This window comes from Gymnoscopelus microlampas (genome assembly GCF_963454915.1).
Source record: "Gymnoscopelus microlampas genome assembly, chromosome: 21".
In the NCBI taxonomy this organism is placed as follows: Eukaryota; Metazoa; Chordata; class Actinopteri; order Myctophiformes; family Myctophidae; genus Gymnoscopelus; species Gymnoscopelus microlampas.
Window position 1 is genome coordinate 44537271 of NC_139958.1, and position 17898 is coordinate 44555168.

General features: G+C 41.7%; 2 protein-coding genes across 2 annotated transcripts in view; one reads left to right on the plus strand and one right to left on the minus strand.

Annotated features, from left to right (window-relative positions):
- Positions 1-7275: 7275 nt before the first annotated feature.
- LOC311036999 (proteinase-activated receptor 1-like) lies at positions 7276-16278 on the plus strand. Its single transcript, XM_084046028.1, has 5 exons — positions 7276-7510; positions 9500-10022; positions 10476-10659; positions 12010-12164; positions 14052-16278. The coding sequence occupies exons 1-5, from the start codon at positions 7444-7446 to the stop codon at positions 14497-14499; spliced, it is 1377 nt and encodes a 458-aa protein (XP_083902154.1). The 5' UTR covers positions 7276-7443; the 3' UTR covers positions 14500-16278.
- LOC311037002 (secretory carrier-associated membrane protein 1-like) overlaps positions 14865-17898 on the minus strand; it is a 302700-nt gene continuing 299666 nt past the window's right edge. Inside the window, exon 10 of the transcript XR_014599909.1 lies at positions 14865-15190. The gene's annotated coding sequence lies outside the window, so the exon portion shown is untranslated. The remainder of the gene's footprint in view (positions 15191-17898) is intronic.

Sequence of the window (17898 nt, forward strand, 5' to 3'; positions counted from 1 at the left end):
CATCTCCCAGGAAAACAAAACAGCAGACACATTTCACAACCTGGAGGAGAAGCTCATTGACATTCTGCAAATGCATGTTGAGGGCGCGCTCCCACCGCTGCATCTGCCAATGCTTTGTCAATGCAAATGCGTGGATTCTTGGCAAGACCATGAATCCACGCATTTGCATTGACAAAGCATTGGCAGATTCCGCCCCAGGGGTAAAATAAAAGTGCGGTGGGAGCGCGCCCTGAAACAGTTGTTTTTAGGTGGTTCTTAAAAATATCCACTGTATCACTGATCCTAATAGTTATTTAAAATAATAATACTGATCCTAATAGTTATATAAACTAGTATTACTGATCCTATAGTTATATAAAACAGTATCACTGATCCTAATAGTTATTAAAACTTGTATTACTGATATAGTTATATAAAATAGTATTACTGATCGTAAGAGTTATTAAAACTAGTATTACTGATCCTAATAGTTATATAAACTATAGTATTACTGGCATCCACTGACAGTTAGGAAAACCTACAAAAAGGATACATGTAGAGGACAAATTATATGTGCAAAAGTATGGCAAAATGCAACGGTAACAACTCTCCCTCTCTCTCCGTCTGTCTCTCTCTCTCTTTCCCTCTCTCTCCCACACACCAAACCACCCACGCACGAATATATGTACATGCAGCAGTTTCTACATCCTACAGTAGTCTGTCATATAGACTCTATACTCTATGACTTTATGACAAACCCACATGGCTCAACTCTAAAGTTGTCATGATGTTTACGTGTCGCGACGTATGCCTTCCTTGCTTTGTCCTCATTGTCGATCCCATATTGCATGGGCGTGGGCTTGGACTTGGCAGGAGTTGGCATGTTGTTGCAGATGGCCTTAACAGTTGTGATAGCTGGTGAGGAAAGAGAGGTGGACACGACAGCATGCATTTTGGAAGCAGTTATCCTTCCCAGTCGTTGTGCAAACCAGGCGTTGGATTCATGTTGTTTTCGCGTCACGCTTTCCACCGCAGCCGCCTCAGTCTCTGTTACTGCTGCAACGTCTTTAAGTCCCTCACAGTGGTGCAGCAGGACTGACAGCTCACAAGCATCCATGCTTTTGTCACGAATGACATGCAGGGGCCTTGGCAGTAGTGATGGCTTCGTAGGGTGTGCATAAGGCTGGTGGTAGCCTGTAATCGACGCCACACCAATCGACCCAAGGGACTGCATGTGGACACGAAACAAATGCTCTCTGTGATCAAATGATTCTGGACGTCCTGACACTTGTGGATGGCCGCGGCGAGTGCGTTTCCCTGCTACCGTATCACTCTCTCCACTGATGCACTTGTCAAGGGCTCTCTTCTTCTCTGCAGCAGTTGTGAAGTCGATTTCCACCCCTTTTCCCCCTGTGACATCTGCAATACTGGGAATCATCCAATAGGCTGCAACATCAGTGCATGTCCTGATGGAGAAAGAGAGAAAGGAAGATTAATAACAGATATTACCAGGTTTTATCAACACAATGAACAGATAGATAGGCCTGTCACAATGTAATCATTTCCATGTTGAAATTTTCATTTCTGAAAAATAGCAGATCTACAAGCTTACAACACGTCATGGAGTGACTCCCTTTGAAGTGGTGAATTTCATGTGACTGGTACTCAGTTAGATGTGCACTCTTTGTCAGTCAATGCAGGTGGGATGTGGAGCTGACGAGGAGCGAAGTAAGCATCGTCTCCCTTTGAAATGGTGAATTTCATGTGACTGGTACTCAGTTAGATGGGCATGGGCACTCTTTGTCAGTCAATGCAGGTGGGATGTGGAGCTGACGAGGAGCGAAGTAAGTATTGTCTCCCTTTGAAGCTGAAGTACCAAAAGTAGAAAGCACTAAATATGCAGAATGTCCCATTTTACATGTTTTCAAATGTATAAAAATAGCAGATCTACATGCGATGCATTGTGGGCTCAAGTGGTTAATGTATGTTTATGAAGCTTGTAGATCTGCTATTTCATTTCTCATTTTCATTTATCAAAAATAGCAACTAAAATAACTTAAATTTGTAATCTACAGATAGATCATAGTTCAGTTGCCGTGGGAGTACAATGCATCTATGAAGATAAGTATCAAAAACACACATACCTGTTGGTTATTTTCACCAAATGTGCAATCTTGAACAGGAGGGCAGCAACATGGGAGCAAGACTCTCCTAATCCAGCCATGCAGTCGAGAGAGAGGGGCAGACAAACAGACAGACAGTGACAGAGTGAGAGAGAGGCAGATAGACAGACAGAAAGTGACAGAGTGAGAGAGAGGCAGTCAGTCAGACACACAGACAGACAGACAGACAGACAGACAGACAGACAGAGTGAGAGAGAGGCAGACAGACAGACAGACAGTGACAGAGTGAGAGAGAGACAGACAGACAGACACAGAGAGAGAGAGGCAAACAGACAGACAGTGACAGAGTGAGAGAGAGGCAGACAGACAGACAGACAGGCTACCAGGAGTATGTTTGTAACAAAGTAAGAATTCCAAATAATGATCACCTCAATGCATAGTTGGGGACAGGGATCAAACCAGCGACCTATGGATTCACAGGTTGCCTCTCTTCTTATTGAGCTAGAAATATGGCCTCCCTGATGGTGTCTGTTGATATCTATAGGTTTTTCAGTCCGTTATGAACCAAGCCTCTGTTTTGCTAACTACTCTAGATTACTGGTTGACAAATATGTAGCAATAAAGTTTTGTTTTGTGTTCTTGGAATGGAAACTAGTGAAAATAGTTGATCTACAAGCTGACAATGTGTTGCTATCTGAAAAGTTGTGAGATTGTAGATTGGCTATTTTCACAAGAAAGTATGTTGTACATAAAAAAAAAAACGAGTCTCAAAAAAGCATTTCATGTTATTGTTTAAAAGTTGCACATGTCTGAATTAACAGGGTCATGTTTTGTACAATGCAATTTAAATGTAAACTGTAATCAGTGGGATTTGAACCAGGGACCTTCGGCACATGAGGCTCACACGCTATTGAATCCACAGCATCAGACAGTGAGAAAGGAGAATCTAATAAAACAAAACAAAAAGGCGAATGAAGTACGTCATACATTGAAAATAACTACTTTCAAGTATGCATTTCTCGTTATCTTTAACAATTGCACATGCATTCATTGATACAGTCATGTTGTGTGCAATGCAATTATAATGAAGTCTACATGAGGTGGGATTCGAACCAGCAACCCTGTGGTTTCAAGGCAGATGATTAAGCGATCAAGCTATTGAACCAACACACCTGAACCTGTGAAAAAGGGCCTGACACATTTATTTGACACAGTTTCATGCAAATTGCTCAGAAATCCCTGGTTTAAATGTTTTTCAAACTGCTCAATATATTTCGGAATGGAAACTAGTGAAAATAGTCGACCTACAAGCTCACAACGCGTTGCTATCTGAAAAGTTGTGAGATTGTAGATCGGCTATTTTCACAAGAAAGTATGTCATACATAAAAAACAACTACTCTCAAAAAAGCATTTCATGTTATTGTTTAAAAATTGCACATGTCTGAATTAACAGGGTCATGTTTTGTACAATGCAATTTAAATGTAAACTGTAATCAGTGGGATTTGAAACAGGGACATTCGGCACATGAGGCTCACAGTCTACTGGTGGAGCTATTGAATCCACAGCATCAGACAGCGAGAAAGGAGAATCCAACAAAACAAAACAAAAGGGCGAATGAAGTACGTCATACATTGAAAATAACTACTTTCAAGTATGCATTTCTCGTCATCTTTAACAATTGCACATGTATTCATTGATACAGTCATGTTGTGTGCAATGCAATTATAATGAAGTCTACATGAGGTGGGATTCGAACCGGCAACCCTGTGGTTTCAAGGCAGATGATTAAGCGATCAAGCTATTGAACCAACACACCTGAACCTGTGAAAAAGGGCCTCAAACATTTATTTGACACAGTTTCACGCAAATTGCTCAGAAATCCTGGACTTAAATGTTTTTCAAACTGCTCAAAATTGCAGACAATCTAAGGGCAGAGCTTACTGGTCAAAGTGATACATGTGTTCCTCATGAGTCAAGGCACATGTGTAAGCAGGTTTAACGGCTGTCGGCCAAACGAGGCATGACTTTTGCCTGTTTAAAGTTTGCATTTTCAAAAAATTGCTATAGCGCCCCCCTTTGACCAATTGGAGTAAGATTGGTTTCAGTGATACTTGGAATGACCCTCTACAATATTGCAAAGTGTCAAACAAATGTGAGTCTGCATGTATGTGTTAGGGGCAGATGAATAATTGTCATAAAACTGCAATTTTCATTGGCTTATAAAAGCTTAACGTTTTCACTTATGGAAAATCCGCTTGCTCACGTTTGTCGGCATTGGTCCAAAGTTCATGTGTAGACAGTTTCGTGCAGATTGCTCAAAGATCCCAGAAAGCTATGGACTTTTACTGCTTTTTACTGCTTTTCATAGAATTCAAAATGGTGGGAGATCTAAAGGTCAGAGGTCAAAAGTCAAACAGTGAAAGTTGTTAGGCATGAGGAGACGCATGTGTGCATCGAAGTTTCATGGCTGTGGGTCAAACAAGGCATGAGTTGTACCTGTTCAAAGTTGGCATATTTCAATTGAGTGCTACAGCGCCACCCTTTGGCCAATGGTTGTGAGTTTCGGGTTTTCGCCGTTTGGCATAGCCCTCTACCATATTGCCGAATTTCATAAAAAGTGACCACGCGGTTAGGCCAGAAATGCCAAAACCGGCGGAAGAATAATGAAAGTGTAGAGATGTAATAAGGCTTCGAAGCCTGATAGGCTCAAAACCTTAATTAAGCATCACTCCAAAAAAAATCGCTAAAACACAAGACTCAAAATAGCAACCCATGGCTCACTACATGTAGCTAGCCTACTACATAAACAACAGTACAGTATGTTTGGCTGGACCGTTGTGTTTTGTCAGGAGTGCACACTTAATGATAGTATGTAATACAAGTATTTTTTTTAAACACATGGTTAAGTGACTGACATTAGCAAAAACGTTTTCAACGTTTGACCCACCTCTGTTTGGACGACGATGTACTCAGTGTTTACTATGTACATTTGGAGATGACCAACCCAGCCCACTGTAAAACGATTATGACAGTCCATCGATCTGCGGTTGTTAAAATCTTCAAGGGTGCAAAAGCTCATTCCACAAACAAGATACTGATAAATGCTGACTTCTGTCAGTGGTGGTAGCTGATCATAATCCTCCGTCACCGTCAGTGTGTCCCACTCTGTGTGTTCATATGGATCGAATCCACCCAGTTCGGTCGTTTTTTCCAGGTAGCGTGCCTTTGCATCCACGTTCAGCTTCTCTCTGTATGGTATATCTCTGTCACGCATTGCCCGGTCCATCTTCTGTCCTTTAATGTGTTGTAGACTTTACACAGACTGTGCGTTCAGGACACGTTGTGAGTAACTGTCAATATTGTTGTTGATATAAGCTACCTAAGATGGCTGCCGAAATACGTCACTGGTAGCTAGGCTCCGCCTCGACTCCTCCCTATGCCCGTTCCTCATAGTCATAATGATCATAGAGTCTATATGATCGTCATCATAATCTAATCACTGGTTCTCAAACTGGGGTCCAGGGACCCCCAGGGGTCCTTGACGGGGTTCCAGGGGGTCCCCAGCCAAATGATTGGTAGTTTAGTTAGGAACCAAATGGACCCTTATGTGTCGGTAACTCAGAGAGTTACTTACTATTTGTACGATCAATTAACAATGATGATACTACAGTGTAGATTGAGGGTCCCAGAGATCAAGATGGTTTCAAATGGGTTTTCAAATGCCTAATTCATATCAAACTGGGGGTCCTTGAAATCAAAATGGTTCAGAATCACTGCCATAGCCATAAAAGTCTTCTCTTATGGGGTTCCCTGGCATATCTTTGCCGAGAACGATGGTTGATCGTCCAGGGTCACACTTCGCAGTCCGAGTTGACGAAACTGAGCCTTTCAAGACATAACATGATGACGAAAGGCGTTACCCCATGTTATGTGTATAATTACTCTGTATCTCTGTTTTAACGTCAGAGGAATATATCTGGAACCATGCATTTCCGACGCTTGTAAGATCTCTTCTCTGAAATAAACCCAAATACTACTATTAACACGTTTCCTTCCTCCGTTTATTGATGTAATTATCTGACCGATAGATATAGACCGGTATTTACTAGGAAAAATAAAGCTACCAGAGATTATTGATTTCCCAAGCATTATTTACATTGAATATCATACATTAAAACACAGTATTTTATTACTGCATTTCATCTTTTTTTATTTAACCTATACTAAAACCCTAAGAGTTTAAGTGACATTTTCTTTTTACTGCATTACAACCTCAATATTATCATAATCTACAATATCTAATATAATATAATATAATGATCAAAATATGTTCTCTTCAAACATGAAAAGAAAGGGAAACCTTTGTTAGACTGTAAAACACAACACTCACCACCAAATGGTCCCGGTTTTCACCTCAGTTAAAATAGCGACACTTGTTTTGCGTGCTTACATAGATGTTTATCATGTTCTGTGCTGTTGAATGGTGCTGTCACTAGGTGTGCTAAGTGCTCAAATAATTGTCCCCCATCCTGATGAAAACACCAGCTGAAAATTCAAATAAAAATTCAAAGAAATTACTTAGAAATTGTCAAAAGTAGCAAAAATAGATTTAGAAGCTCACAGTGCGTCACATTGCGGCATGTTGTAAGTTTTTTTCTTTCAAAACAAATCAGATTTAAATGATATAAGGGTCCCGGTTTTGTTTTTTGAAAATTATGCTCACCCTACTACTTCAACAACATTCCGTTCTGGAGAAAAAAACATTTTAAACTGGACAACTATGAAGTCAAATTTCCTCACTGACAATGTAGACCTTGGCGGTAATTTGTGAAATATGACATCATTCTGTATGTTTTCTATTATTATATAATTTTTGGACTTAAACATGACTTCACTCATGTGAACAGACTGGATGGTGTAGATAGCATCTCAACAGTGTGTTTGATTGGACCGTCTGAGGACTGACATCACAGGACAGGAATGTGCTCCCACTGTGTGTGTGTGTGTGTGTGTGTGTGTGTGTGTGTGTGTGTGTGTGTGTGTGTGTGTGTGTGTGCGTCATCGGGGGGGGGGGGGGGGGGGGGGGGGGGGGGGGTGACAGGACAGTGGGGGCCTGAGAAGGGGGGCTTCCCTTTTGCAGACAGTTTTCCGCTGGGCGGCTGAGTGGGAGTCATAGTTGTGTTGAACTTGTAGAGGAGAACAGGCTGCAAACAGCATAGGAAAGCAAGAGAAGATACATACGTTATTGTTAATAGACTGGGAAAAAAACTGCTTTTAATTTCTCTCTCTGTTCTGGGAGGCAGGATTTACTACAATCAAAGCCCTACCTGGAAAGAACAATGTTTGCTAAAAACGTCATGTTTGTTCTCCTGTGTGCGCAGGCTGCCTCGGCTGCAATACATAACGGTAAGTCTATTAGCCATACACAATGTATCTATTCGGTGTAATACATATGTAATAACTATTTAATTGGATTGAGGGTATAATATGGTAGTGTTGTATACTGTTTAATAAGGGGTTATAGATAGTGAATGGTAGTCTTGGATGTAACTACGGAATAATGTTGAGTGTCTGCTCATTACGATCATTGCATTGCAACTGGCTCTCTGTTAAACAGAATTACATATAAAGGATAGGCATAAATAAGCTTTGAGCTTCAGCCTACATACCTTTTCGATCAACGAGAAACTACAGTATGTAATGTTTAATGATACTGTCGATGAGGATCGATATAAACTATCTAAACTAACTCAACTAAACATACATACTGTAGCTTGTAGATTGATATGTAGCCTATTTGGCCACGGACCCCAATCTGAAAACGTTTTGTGCCAGTGACCCCCAGAATAGAAGATTCTTGTTTTTGTTTTTTTGGGGGTTTTTTTGTTCAAAATTTTTTATACATTGGCTATTTTTGAATAGCCAATGTATAAATGGATGAAGTGGTTAAAATGATTGTGATGCTATATTAACTACTTTTGCTGGAGACCCCCTGGAACCCCCTCAATAAATCCTAGGGGTCCCCGGACCCCACTTTGAGAACCAATGGCCTTTATAATAACAAATCTGGATTATATCCAGACAACAAGGCCTATACATTTGACACACATGTACAAATAGACAATCTGTCGATAGATACGGATACAGTGGGCAGTGCCCACAATGTTGTATGTTGTAGGATGCAGTGGTTACCAAACCATTGTGGGCACTTGGTCAATCTGTGCACCAAAACAGAGTGGGCACTGGGGCTTCTGGGTAGCCTACAGTGGTTGTCAAAGAGGGGTCCTTGAGGTGGTTGCACGGGGTCCCTACGAAAATGATTGATAATTTACTGTGAGAAACAACTGGACCCTTAAGAATCTGTAACTCTGAGTGTATACATGTACACTCTTTGTACACTCTTACACTGTGTGTGTGTGTGTGTGTGTGTGTGTGTGTGTGTGTGTGTGTGTGTGTGTGTGTGTGTGTGTGTGTGTGTGTGTGTGTGTGTGTGTGTGCGCACGCGTGCATGTGTGCGTGCGTGCGTGCGTCGGTGCCGTCGGTGTGTGAATGTAATGTCCATTATAAGTGAATTGGATAAAGGCACCATATATTAAAAAAAACACAATTTTAAACCCAATTGAATCAAGTTAAATTTGACTAGTCATTAACTATAGGCTATAATATTTACCTCGTTGGCTTGGTACTTTAAAATACATATCAAATAGCCTGTATATTTCAAAGTAATCATTATGGTATGCCGCCACTGACTCTTACAACTTGTTAATGATGTGGCCTTTTGGAATAAAATGTGTCAGTGACGCAACTGAACTAGTGTCCAGTCTTCCCCCCAAAATCCTTCTCTAGTGCCCAGTTTTAAGGAGAAAAAAAAAGATGCCCAGACTTCCCTAGGTGAACTCTTCTGTATACCATGTCAACTGAAAAACAAGCATGCATTTACTGTAACTACGTGATTTAGTTGTCCTCGCTGTCGGGTGGAAACCTTGTATGTCCAAAACTGTTACTTTTCAGGAAATGGTGAAAAGAACCTGTGTTCCAATGTGATCCAGTGTAGTTATTATTTAGTCAAAAGCTCTTCTCAATACTTTTCATTGGTTCAGTATAAAAAAAAACACACACTTAATCACTTTAACTTGTCAAAAATCCACATCTAATAGCACATCTACAAGCTCACACCGATCCGCAATGTGACACTTTGTGAGCTTGTAGATCGTCTACTTTTGCTACTTTTGTGTGGACTACCACTTTTGCACAAAGAAGTATATAGGTATTAATTTATGGAAACAACATAACAAGTTGAAATATGGAGCAACAAGGTTTATGCCCGACAGTGAAGTTATGCTATGTTTGAATAAGGAAAATGACACTTACATTTCTTAATTGCCCCCCCCCCAGGCAGTGCCGTTGTACCTAAGACCTTTGCTCTGCAACTGGAGTTGGTCCCAGTAGATCCGCACACCACATATGAACCTCTAGACCTGGAGGAAGTTCTGGGCGAAGACGTCATCAGGTCTGTGGCGGACAGACCGGACGTCACCAACGGCTCAAAAGGCGCAAGCGGGGCTGCGAGCCCGGAATCGACCGTCAACGGCTCTCAAAGCACGACCAAGCTTGTGCAGAAAATCTCAGACGAGGTCAGGAGGTTCCTCCGCAGTCCCCTGTCCACCGTCGTCATGCCGTCCTTCTACGCGCTGGTCTGTCTGGTCAGCGTCCCCCTCAACGCCGTCGCCGTCGTCGCCTTCGCCCGGAGGATCCGGCCCATGAAACCGGCGGTGATCTATATGCTGAATCTGGCCTGCGCCGACCTGCTGTTCGCCGCGCTGCTGCCGTTCAAGATGGCCTACCACTTCAACGGCAACGACTGGGTGTTTGGGCCGGTGATGTGTCGCATTGTGACCGCGGCCTTCTACTGTAACATGTAATGGGTTTTTTTTTTTTGATTTATTTAATGTCATACATAGATGGTTAACCACTTAAACCCTCCATAGTCTTAGTGAAACAGATCTGAGTTATAGCTGTACTTGGACAGATTTTGTTCTGTCAACAGCAAATGTATTTGCCAAAACATTGTAGATCTACAAGCTCACAACACGTTGTGTGGAGTCACGTTGTGAGCTTGTAGTTGTGCATTTTTTGGGCTAATGTTCCCCCAGAATTTGATTTTAATATCTTTGTCCTCAGGCTAGGATTTCATTTAATCTCTGCGTCCTCAGGCTAGGGATTAATTTAATCTATGTTTCCTCAGGCTATGGTTACATTCAATCTCTGTGTCCTCAGGCTAGGGTTAAATTTAATCTCTGCGTCCTCAAGCTAGGACTTCATTGAATCTCTGCATCCTCAGGCTAAGACTTAACTGACTCTCTGTGTCCAGGTACTGCTCTGTGCTGCTCATCACGTGCATCGCCGTGGACCGCCTGCTGGCTGTGGTCTATCCCATAGACTCTCTGGTGTGGAGGAGGCCTCAGAACGCCGTGGCGGCCTGTACGCTCATGTGGATCCTGGCTCTGGGGGGGTCCGTGCCCCTGGTGCTCAACCAGCAGACCGTGCACCTAGAGGTAAGGCAACAGATGAGGAACCTCTGATATTTAACCCATTCAGCCTCTGTAGCAGTTAGACACAAAAACACTCAAATCATTTTGAGAGCTTAAACATAATTGGCTATTAGGTTCAAGGTTCAAGGTTCAAGGAGTTGTATTGTCATTCTATACAGGTACAGAACAAAATGAGTTACGCAGGTCCTGGTCACGGCAAAATAAATTACACCTAAACACTACATAAAACACTACATAATACCTATGGCGCAAATAAAGCAATGCACTTACCCACTAAAATTGCACTTGCCCACTAAAAACGATGCAAGAGCAAGAACAATATTAAAGGAGTAACATTAGCAACATTAATTGCTTAGTAGCATCAACAACAGTTATGTTTAAATGTACATTATTGATGATGTAAGTCAGTGGTTCTCAAAGTGAGGTCAGAGGACCCCCAGTAAAATCATTGACAGTTAACCAAATGGACCCTTGCGGGTCTGTAACTCTGAGAGTGTACAAATGGAACCAAATGGACCCCTACGGGTCCATTTGGTTCCATTTCCATTTGTACACTCTCAGAGTTGAAGCAATTCACGCTGTGAGCTTGTAGATTGGCTATTTTAAAACCAATCTAGAAATGTTTGGGAAAATGTGGGATATTTGTGAAACATTTCAACAATACAAATCTTGTTTGGGGGTCTTTGTCACCAAATATTTTCTGATGGGGTCCTTCGCCAAATACATTTGGGGGTCCTTGACATGAAAAAGTTCGAGAACCACTGATTTGGGAAAATGGCAAATTATAGCATATGGTCTCTAGCGAGTGAAAACGTCCAAAACTGTTACTGATTGATTTGATTGAATACTTTATTTAGAAGTTTGCAGAAAAAAAGCACATGAAAGTACAGTTTAAATACAAGGTCAGCTAAATAGGATTAAAAAGCCCATGAAAGCCTAAAAGCTTGCTTCAAATGGGGTCCCCATGTACTCAATTCATAGTGCAACTACATCAATACAGCAAAAGTAGCAGATCTACAAAACTCAAGATAAGAGGTTTTTGCCCGACAGTCACAGACAACAGTGACATGTTTTTGTGTGTGTTATTTGACCTGGAACGCATTTGTGTCACTTTAGATTAAAGTGGCTATTCAAAAATAGCAGATATACAAGCTCATAGCGCGGCACCGAGTGCCGCACTATGAGCTTGTAGATCTGCTATTTTTGAAAAATCGTGAAAATTATTTCTTTATATTTTTTTCCGAAAGATTGTTAGCATTCAGATTTTTTTTAGACGAGGCCTCAGATCTTAATGGGTTAAGACATTATTTGACTATCCAGCGTTTAAAGTGGTTTGTGCCTGTGTGTTCTAAGGAGATGGGCATCACCACCTGTCATGATGTTCTGAAATTAGACGAGCTGAGGAACTTCTACATGATCTACTTCTGCGTTCTGTGCTGCGGTCTCTTCTTCCTCCCTCTGGTCGTCACCGTTGTGTGCTACGCACGCGTCATCTGGACGCTGAGCAGGTGAGGAAGACTTTAGTCTTACCAATTAGCAGTGGTGGAAAAAGCACTCAAATGTTTTACTTAAGTAACAGTATCAATACAATACTGAATCACTTTGAATCACTTGAATAAAAAAAAAACATTTACATTTTTTCCCCTGTAGTTACTGCACTTTGGCTTTGTGGGGCAGAGTGGTTTTCAACCTTTTCAAGCCGCGAACCCCCAAAAGAATCATATTTGAACTGGGGACCCCCACCCTGACGATTACTTGGAATGTAGGAATTAAGGCGTTACATTTTGTTTGACTCGGTTCCACGTCTAAATATCTCGTGTTGTATGAATATCTCGCATTGCGAGGCGTTGTGAGCTTGTAGATCGGCTATTTTTTGCCTATTTCTTATATTATTTGACAATTTGGCCAATGTTTGACCACTTTTTATGATATCGTTTGTTGATTACTTTTGATGAAGTAATGTTTTTTAAGTATTAAAAAGGTTAAAGACCTTTTTAAGTCATTAGAGTTGTCACTTAACTGTCATCTGAGGGGACCCCCACCCACCCACCCCCCGCAAAAAAAAAATGATGTGGGTCCCGACCCACATGTTGAGAACCACTGCACTAGGCCACTGAGCTGGAGGCAGAGTGATGTTTAGTTTATAGGAAAAAGGCCAAACACAAGATAGATTCAAGTATTTACTGAAAGATCTTCAGCGCAAATACAAATGTGTCACTGTCATTGTAAAGTAAACTGACTGAGTCATTAGACATGTGACGTTAGAATGCAGGCTCCTTTTGGGGCAATATTTTACTTACACCCATAAAACATGTCTGGCAAAAGCATGCATAATGTCATAGATCTGCTATTTTTTATATTAGTGAAACATTTTAGAAAGTGAAAGTGTTTGAGTGTGCCCCTATTAGTTTTGACTGAGGATAAGGTTAGGAATATGTTTAGGCTTAGGCATAGTTTTACTGGGGTAATGTTTAGGAATAAGGTTAGGTTTAGGCATAGTTTTACGCGCGAGCGTTCTTGTATTCGTATGTATCATATCGTTTCTGTCGGGCAGAAACCTCATATCTCCATATTTCAACTCGTAGTTTTTTTTCGCAAATTTATGCCCTGCTTCATCACACTAGTGTGTAGCACAAAAGCAGTGAAGATAGAAGACGTACAAGCTCACAATGTGTCGCGATGTGCCGTGTTGTGAGCTTGTAGATCAGCTATGTGCACTATTTTCTTCTTTCCTTTCTAATAATAAAAAGGAAGATTTTTTGGGACTGATTCGACCCGAATCAGTAGGTCTCAAAGTGGCGTCTGGGGACCCCCAGGGGTCCTTGAGGGGTTCCAGGGGGTCCCCAGCTAAATTAGTTAATATAGTGTCACAATAGGCTCTATTCACAGCAGCCATATTATGAAGAAATGCACAGGTGTTACCAATGATACTAATGAAGGCTCTGTTCCATTCTGGTCACACAGAGTCAGGGTGCTGATATTGTTGCATGTTGGCTCACTGCTGGAAACACTCTGTTACACCACTGGGTCTACAGTTGGGGTCCAGGGACCCTCATGGGCTTCCAAATGGCCCCTTACGGGTGTGTAACTCTGAGAGTGTACAAATGGAACCAAATGGACCCGTAAGGGTCCATTTGGTTCCATTTGTACACTCTCAGAGTTATGGGGGTCGTGGAAACCAATGTGCTTCACTAAATGGAACAGAGCCTTCATTAGTCTCACCTGTGAAGGAAGTGATAATATGTGCATAGAGCCTATCATTTTAACCACTTTAACCACATTTGATACTTTGGCTATACAAATGTAGAATAGACATTTTTAATACAAATCTTCTTTTCTTGGGGCCCCTAGCACTGTGCTAAATGAAACTTATCACTCCTCCTCCTTCAACACAGGATCCCTCAAGGCGTCACCGGTCGCTCCCGCCGGAAGGCCCGAGCCGTGGTGATGGCACTGACCGTGCTGGTGCTGTTCGTGGCGTGCTTCACGCCGTCCAACGTCCTGCTGCTGGTCCACTACCTGCAGCTAATCGGCGGCCAACACGTCCCTGACGGCTCCTACGCCGTATACCTCGTGTTCATGTGCGTGGGCAGCGTCAGCTGCTGCCTGGACCCATTGGTGTACTACTTTGGCTCCTCGCAGTGCCAGAGGCAGCTCGCCAGCGCGCTGGGGTGCCGGGCGGGGTCGGACGCCGGCGGGAAGAGCGGCGTCCACTCATCGTACGACTCGTCCAGGAGCACCAGCTCCAGGACTATCTTTAAGTCCAGCCTCAAGTCCAGCAGCTGCAAAAAGGCCAGCTCTGCCGAAGGCCTTAAAAGCCAGTATAAGAAGCTTCTGGTGTGAGGGATTCCGTTGACCCTTTTTGAACGGAACAGTGGTTCTCGATGTGGGGGTCCAGTGGTCCTGGGGGGAGGGGGGTTTCCACCTTTCATGTTCCAGGGGGTCCCCCCCAGCTAAATGATTGATAGTTATGCCAAATGTACGCTTGTATAACTCTGTAGGCCCCTTTTCCACCGAGGTTGAACCGGTTCCGTTCAGAGTGTTTCCACTGAAAATGAATTTTTCAGAACCCTAAAAGTTTCTTGGAAATGGAACCAAAAAATACTTTTCTTGCCCTGAAGTGGGAACCAAAGCGGGCGTGTCACTTATTCTACAGGTTGGAAGATGCAGGTGCGATATAAACAATGGCAAAAGCAAGCGAAAAATGATCATTTCGTAATAAAAGGCAAACTGTAACTGCCATTGAATTTCTTTTGTGAAAGAAACACTTTCGACCGGTCATAATCAACACATCTCTGGCCAGGCCTGGGATCGAACTTGGGGCTATCGGGGATTCCGGCATTCTAACCATTCAGCTCTGCCGCCCCCTGTCACTATGTTTCTGCTTAAAACTGGTGGAAACACAAGCCAGTTCACGGCCGGTTCCGTGAAAGCAAAAGGTTCCAAGAATCTAGAAAGGTTCCAAGAATCTAGAACCAAAGTTATTTTGGTGGAAAAGGGGCCACTGAGAGTGTACAAATGGAATCAAATATAACTCTGAGAGTGTACAAATGGAACCAAATGGACCCTTGCGGGTCTGTAACTCTGAGGATTTTCACAGTGTAGATAGGGGGTCCCCAGAGATGATGTTATCAAATGGGGTGTCCGTGTTCTAATGCATTCCAAACTGGGGGTTCTTGAAATTCAAAAGGTTGAGAATCACTGGGTTAGAATTACTACACACTTGTGAGTTGTGTGCACCTCTTGCAGTGTCGACACTGGACAAATAAGTTGAGTTTTTGCACAGTTCTTCACTACTATTTGTGTAATATGAGGCTACTCAACTCTCAACACTCTTGCTTCATCACCATGCCAGCTTGTGATGGACATTTTCATCAAACTTTATTTTTGACCATGCATAATGAACGGTGAATAATATTACCAGAAACACATAGTAAACTAATGGGCTGCTAATCTGCCATGGCATCTATGCTTATGTATACATATTATTGGAATTATTGCATTAATTAAATCAGTGTCCTACCTACAGTATTCTGAAGAAAACCGTCTAACGCAGCATGGTCCAAGTCTATTCTGTATTTTGGATGTCAATACTTACTTTGTTGGTGATTTCATTGCACATTACATGAAAAAAATAAGAGCATAATGGAAACATATTTGTTTTGTTTTGTTTTGTTTTTGTCTTTTGATGAATGAAATGTACAAGTCTTGCTACAGACATTGATGCTTCATGTTCTCTCTAGTTTACACAATATTACTTTGCGCTTGTGGGTTTAATAACACACATGCATATTTGTGGTTTTGTTTGTAAGATCTCAAAGTAATCATAATGTCAAGCAGAGAGTCAGCATAACAGGCTATGCAGTGTTGTATGTTTATGCCTCCTAGTGGAACATCTCTGTCTCCTCCACTAGGTGGTGCTACTCGACCATTTACTCACAAATGTAGGACTGAAGGCTTGCATTGGTAGTGAATGTATCTAGGTGAAATATCGCATTTCAGAGCTTTAAACCTCTACAAACATATAATTGTATAAGCAGAATGTCTACTTTACACTCTGAAGTCTTAAGATCACTTTCTCACCAAATGTTAATTTTGTCAATAATAAAGCTTTATGTTCAACATGGTGTGTTCACTTATGACAAACAAAAACGACTTCAAAGTTAAGGTGCTTCATCTGTGGTGGTCCTGAGACTGAGATTCAAAAGTCACCAAAAAAGGCTATGCACATTTTTTGTCTTATTCTGAGAGTGTGGATGATGCAGCATTAATCAGAAGACTTCATGAGGACTGGAAAAACTGAGATGACCCCAAACTAAGATACCATTTGGAATGCAAAACCGAGCTATACAGTCGTGCAAGAAGTACAGTATATCCACTTCATATCGTACGTTTTTTTTTCATTGTGATGAAAGTTGCCACTTGCAGATTTCAATCCTATTCTATGTTGTGAGTGACATCATAATTTAATAAAAACTTTAAACATAATCTATTCTTTAGAGCAAGATGAGCAAGTCCAACGGCCAGACAGGAAGAAAAGACGCAGGGCATTGTCTGGGTCAAGTAGTTCAAGTGCTAGCTGGCACACTTGATCTACCATAATACTTGCATCCTTTGCAATGAAGGTATCAATGTTGGCACATTGAAAAGAAACCCTGGTAAGTCTTTTGTATGTAAAATTGAAATTCATTTTGATAATTGTTTTTCTTGCTCCTCATTGTAGGCTTCCACTCAAAGTCAAATAATTTAATCATGCACATACTGTATGTGGCTACCTTTTATCCAGACAGAGCTTGGCAGTTGTATCGTGCACCTGATAATGTCTACCAGGGCCGACTGAAAAGGAGTTTGATGCAGAGAGCAAAGCCACGAGGTGATGACTGGGGACTTGAAGTCGCTGGTCACATTTCTTATCCATTATTAGTCCCCCTCATTCCTGGACCCATATCAATCTTGCAGAATAAATTATTTTGAAGTCAAAAGTTTCACCATTAAAAATTATATTTCTTCCCTCAGGATAAGAAATGTGAGTTGTATTGTACAGCTGTATTGTGTATCCATATAATGTTACCTCAGACTTTGTAACAGGGTTCTCAAAGTCTCTTCTGCATCGAATATGATATACTGCCTCTTCTGCCACCAGGCGACCAGCGACTTCAAGTCCCCAGTCATCACCTCGTCGCTTTGCTCTCTGCATCAAACTCCTTTTCAGTCGGCCCTGGTAGACATTATCAGGTGCACGATACAACTGCCAAGCTCTGTCTGGATAAAAGGTAGCCACATACAGTATGTGCATGATTAAATTATTTGACTTTGAGTGGAAGCCTACAATGAGGGTTAGGGTTAGGGTAAGAAAAACAATTATCAAAATTCATTTCAATTTTACATACAAAAGACTTACCAGGGTTTCTTTTCAATGTGCCAACATTGATACCTTCATTGCAAAGGATGCAAGTATTATGGTAGATCAAGTGTGCCAGCTAGCACTTGAACTACTTGACCCAGACAATGCCCTGCGTCTTTTCTTCCTGTCTGGCCGTTGGACTTGCTCATCTTGCTCTAAAGAATAGATTATGTTTAAAGTTTTTATTAAATTATGATGTCACTCACAACATAGAATAGGATTGAAATCTGCAAGTGGCAACTTTCATCACAATGAAAAAAAACGTACGATATCCAGTGGATATACTGTACTTCTTGCACGACTGTATAGCTCGGTTTTGCATTCCAAATGGTATCTTA

Bases quoted from the DNA above. Each gene is read 5' to 3' on its own strand.
- LOC311036999 (XM_084046028.1), top strand. From the start codon at position 7,444: ATGTTTGCTAAAAACGTCATGTTTGTTCTCCTGTGTGCGCAGGCTGCC. The intron at 10,023-10,475 runs GTAATGGGTTTT...CTCTGTGTCCAG, and splicing joins GCGGCCTTCTACTGTAACAT to GTACTGCTCTGTGCTGCTCA. The intron at 12,165-14,051 runs GTGAGGAAGACT...CCTTCAACACAG, and splicing joins GTCATCTGGACGCTGAGCAG to GATCCCTCAAGGCGTCACCG.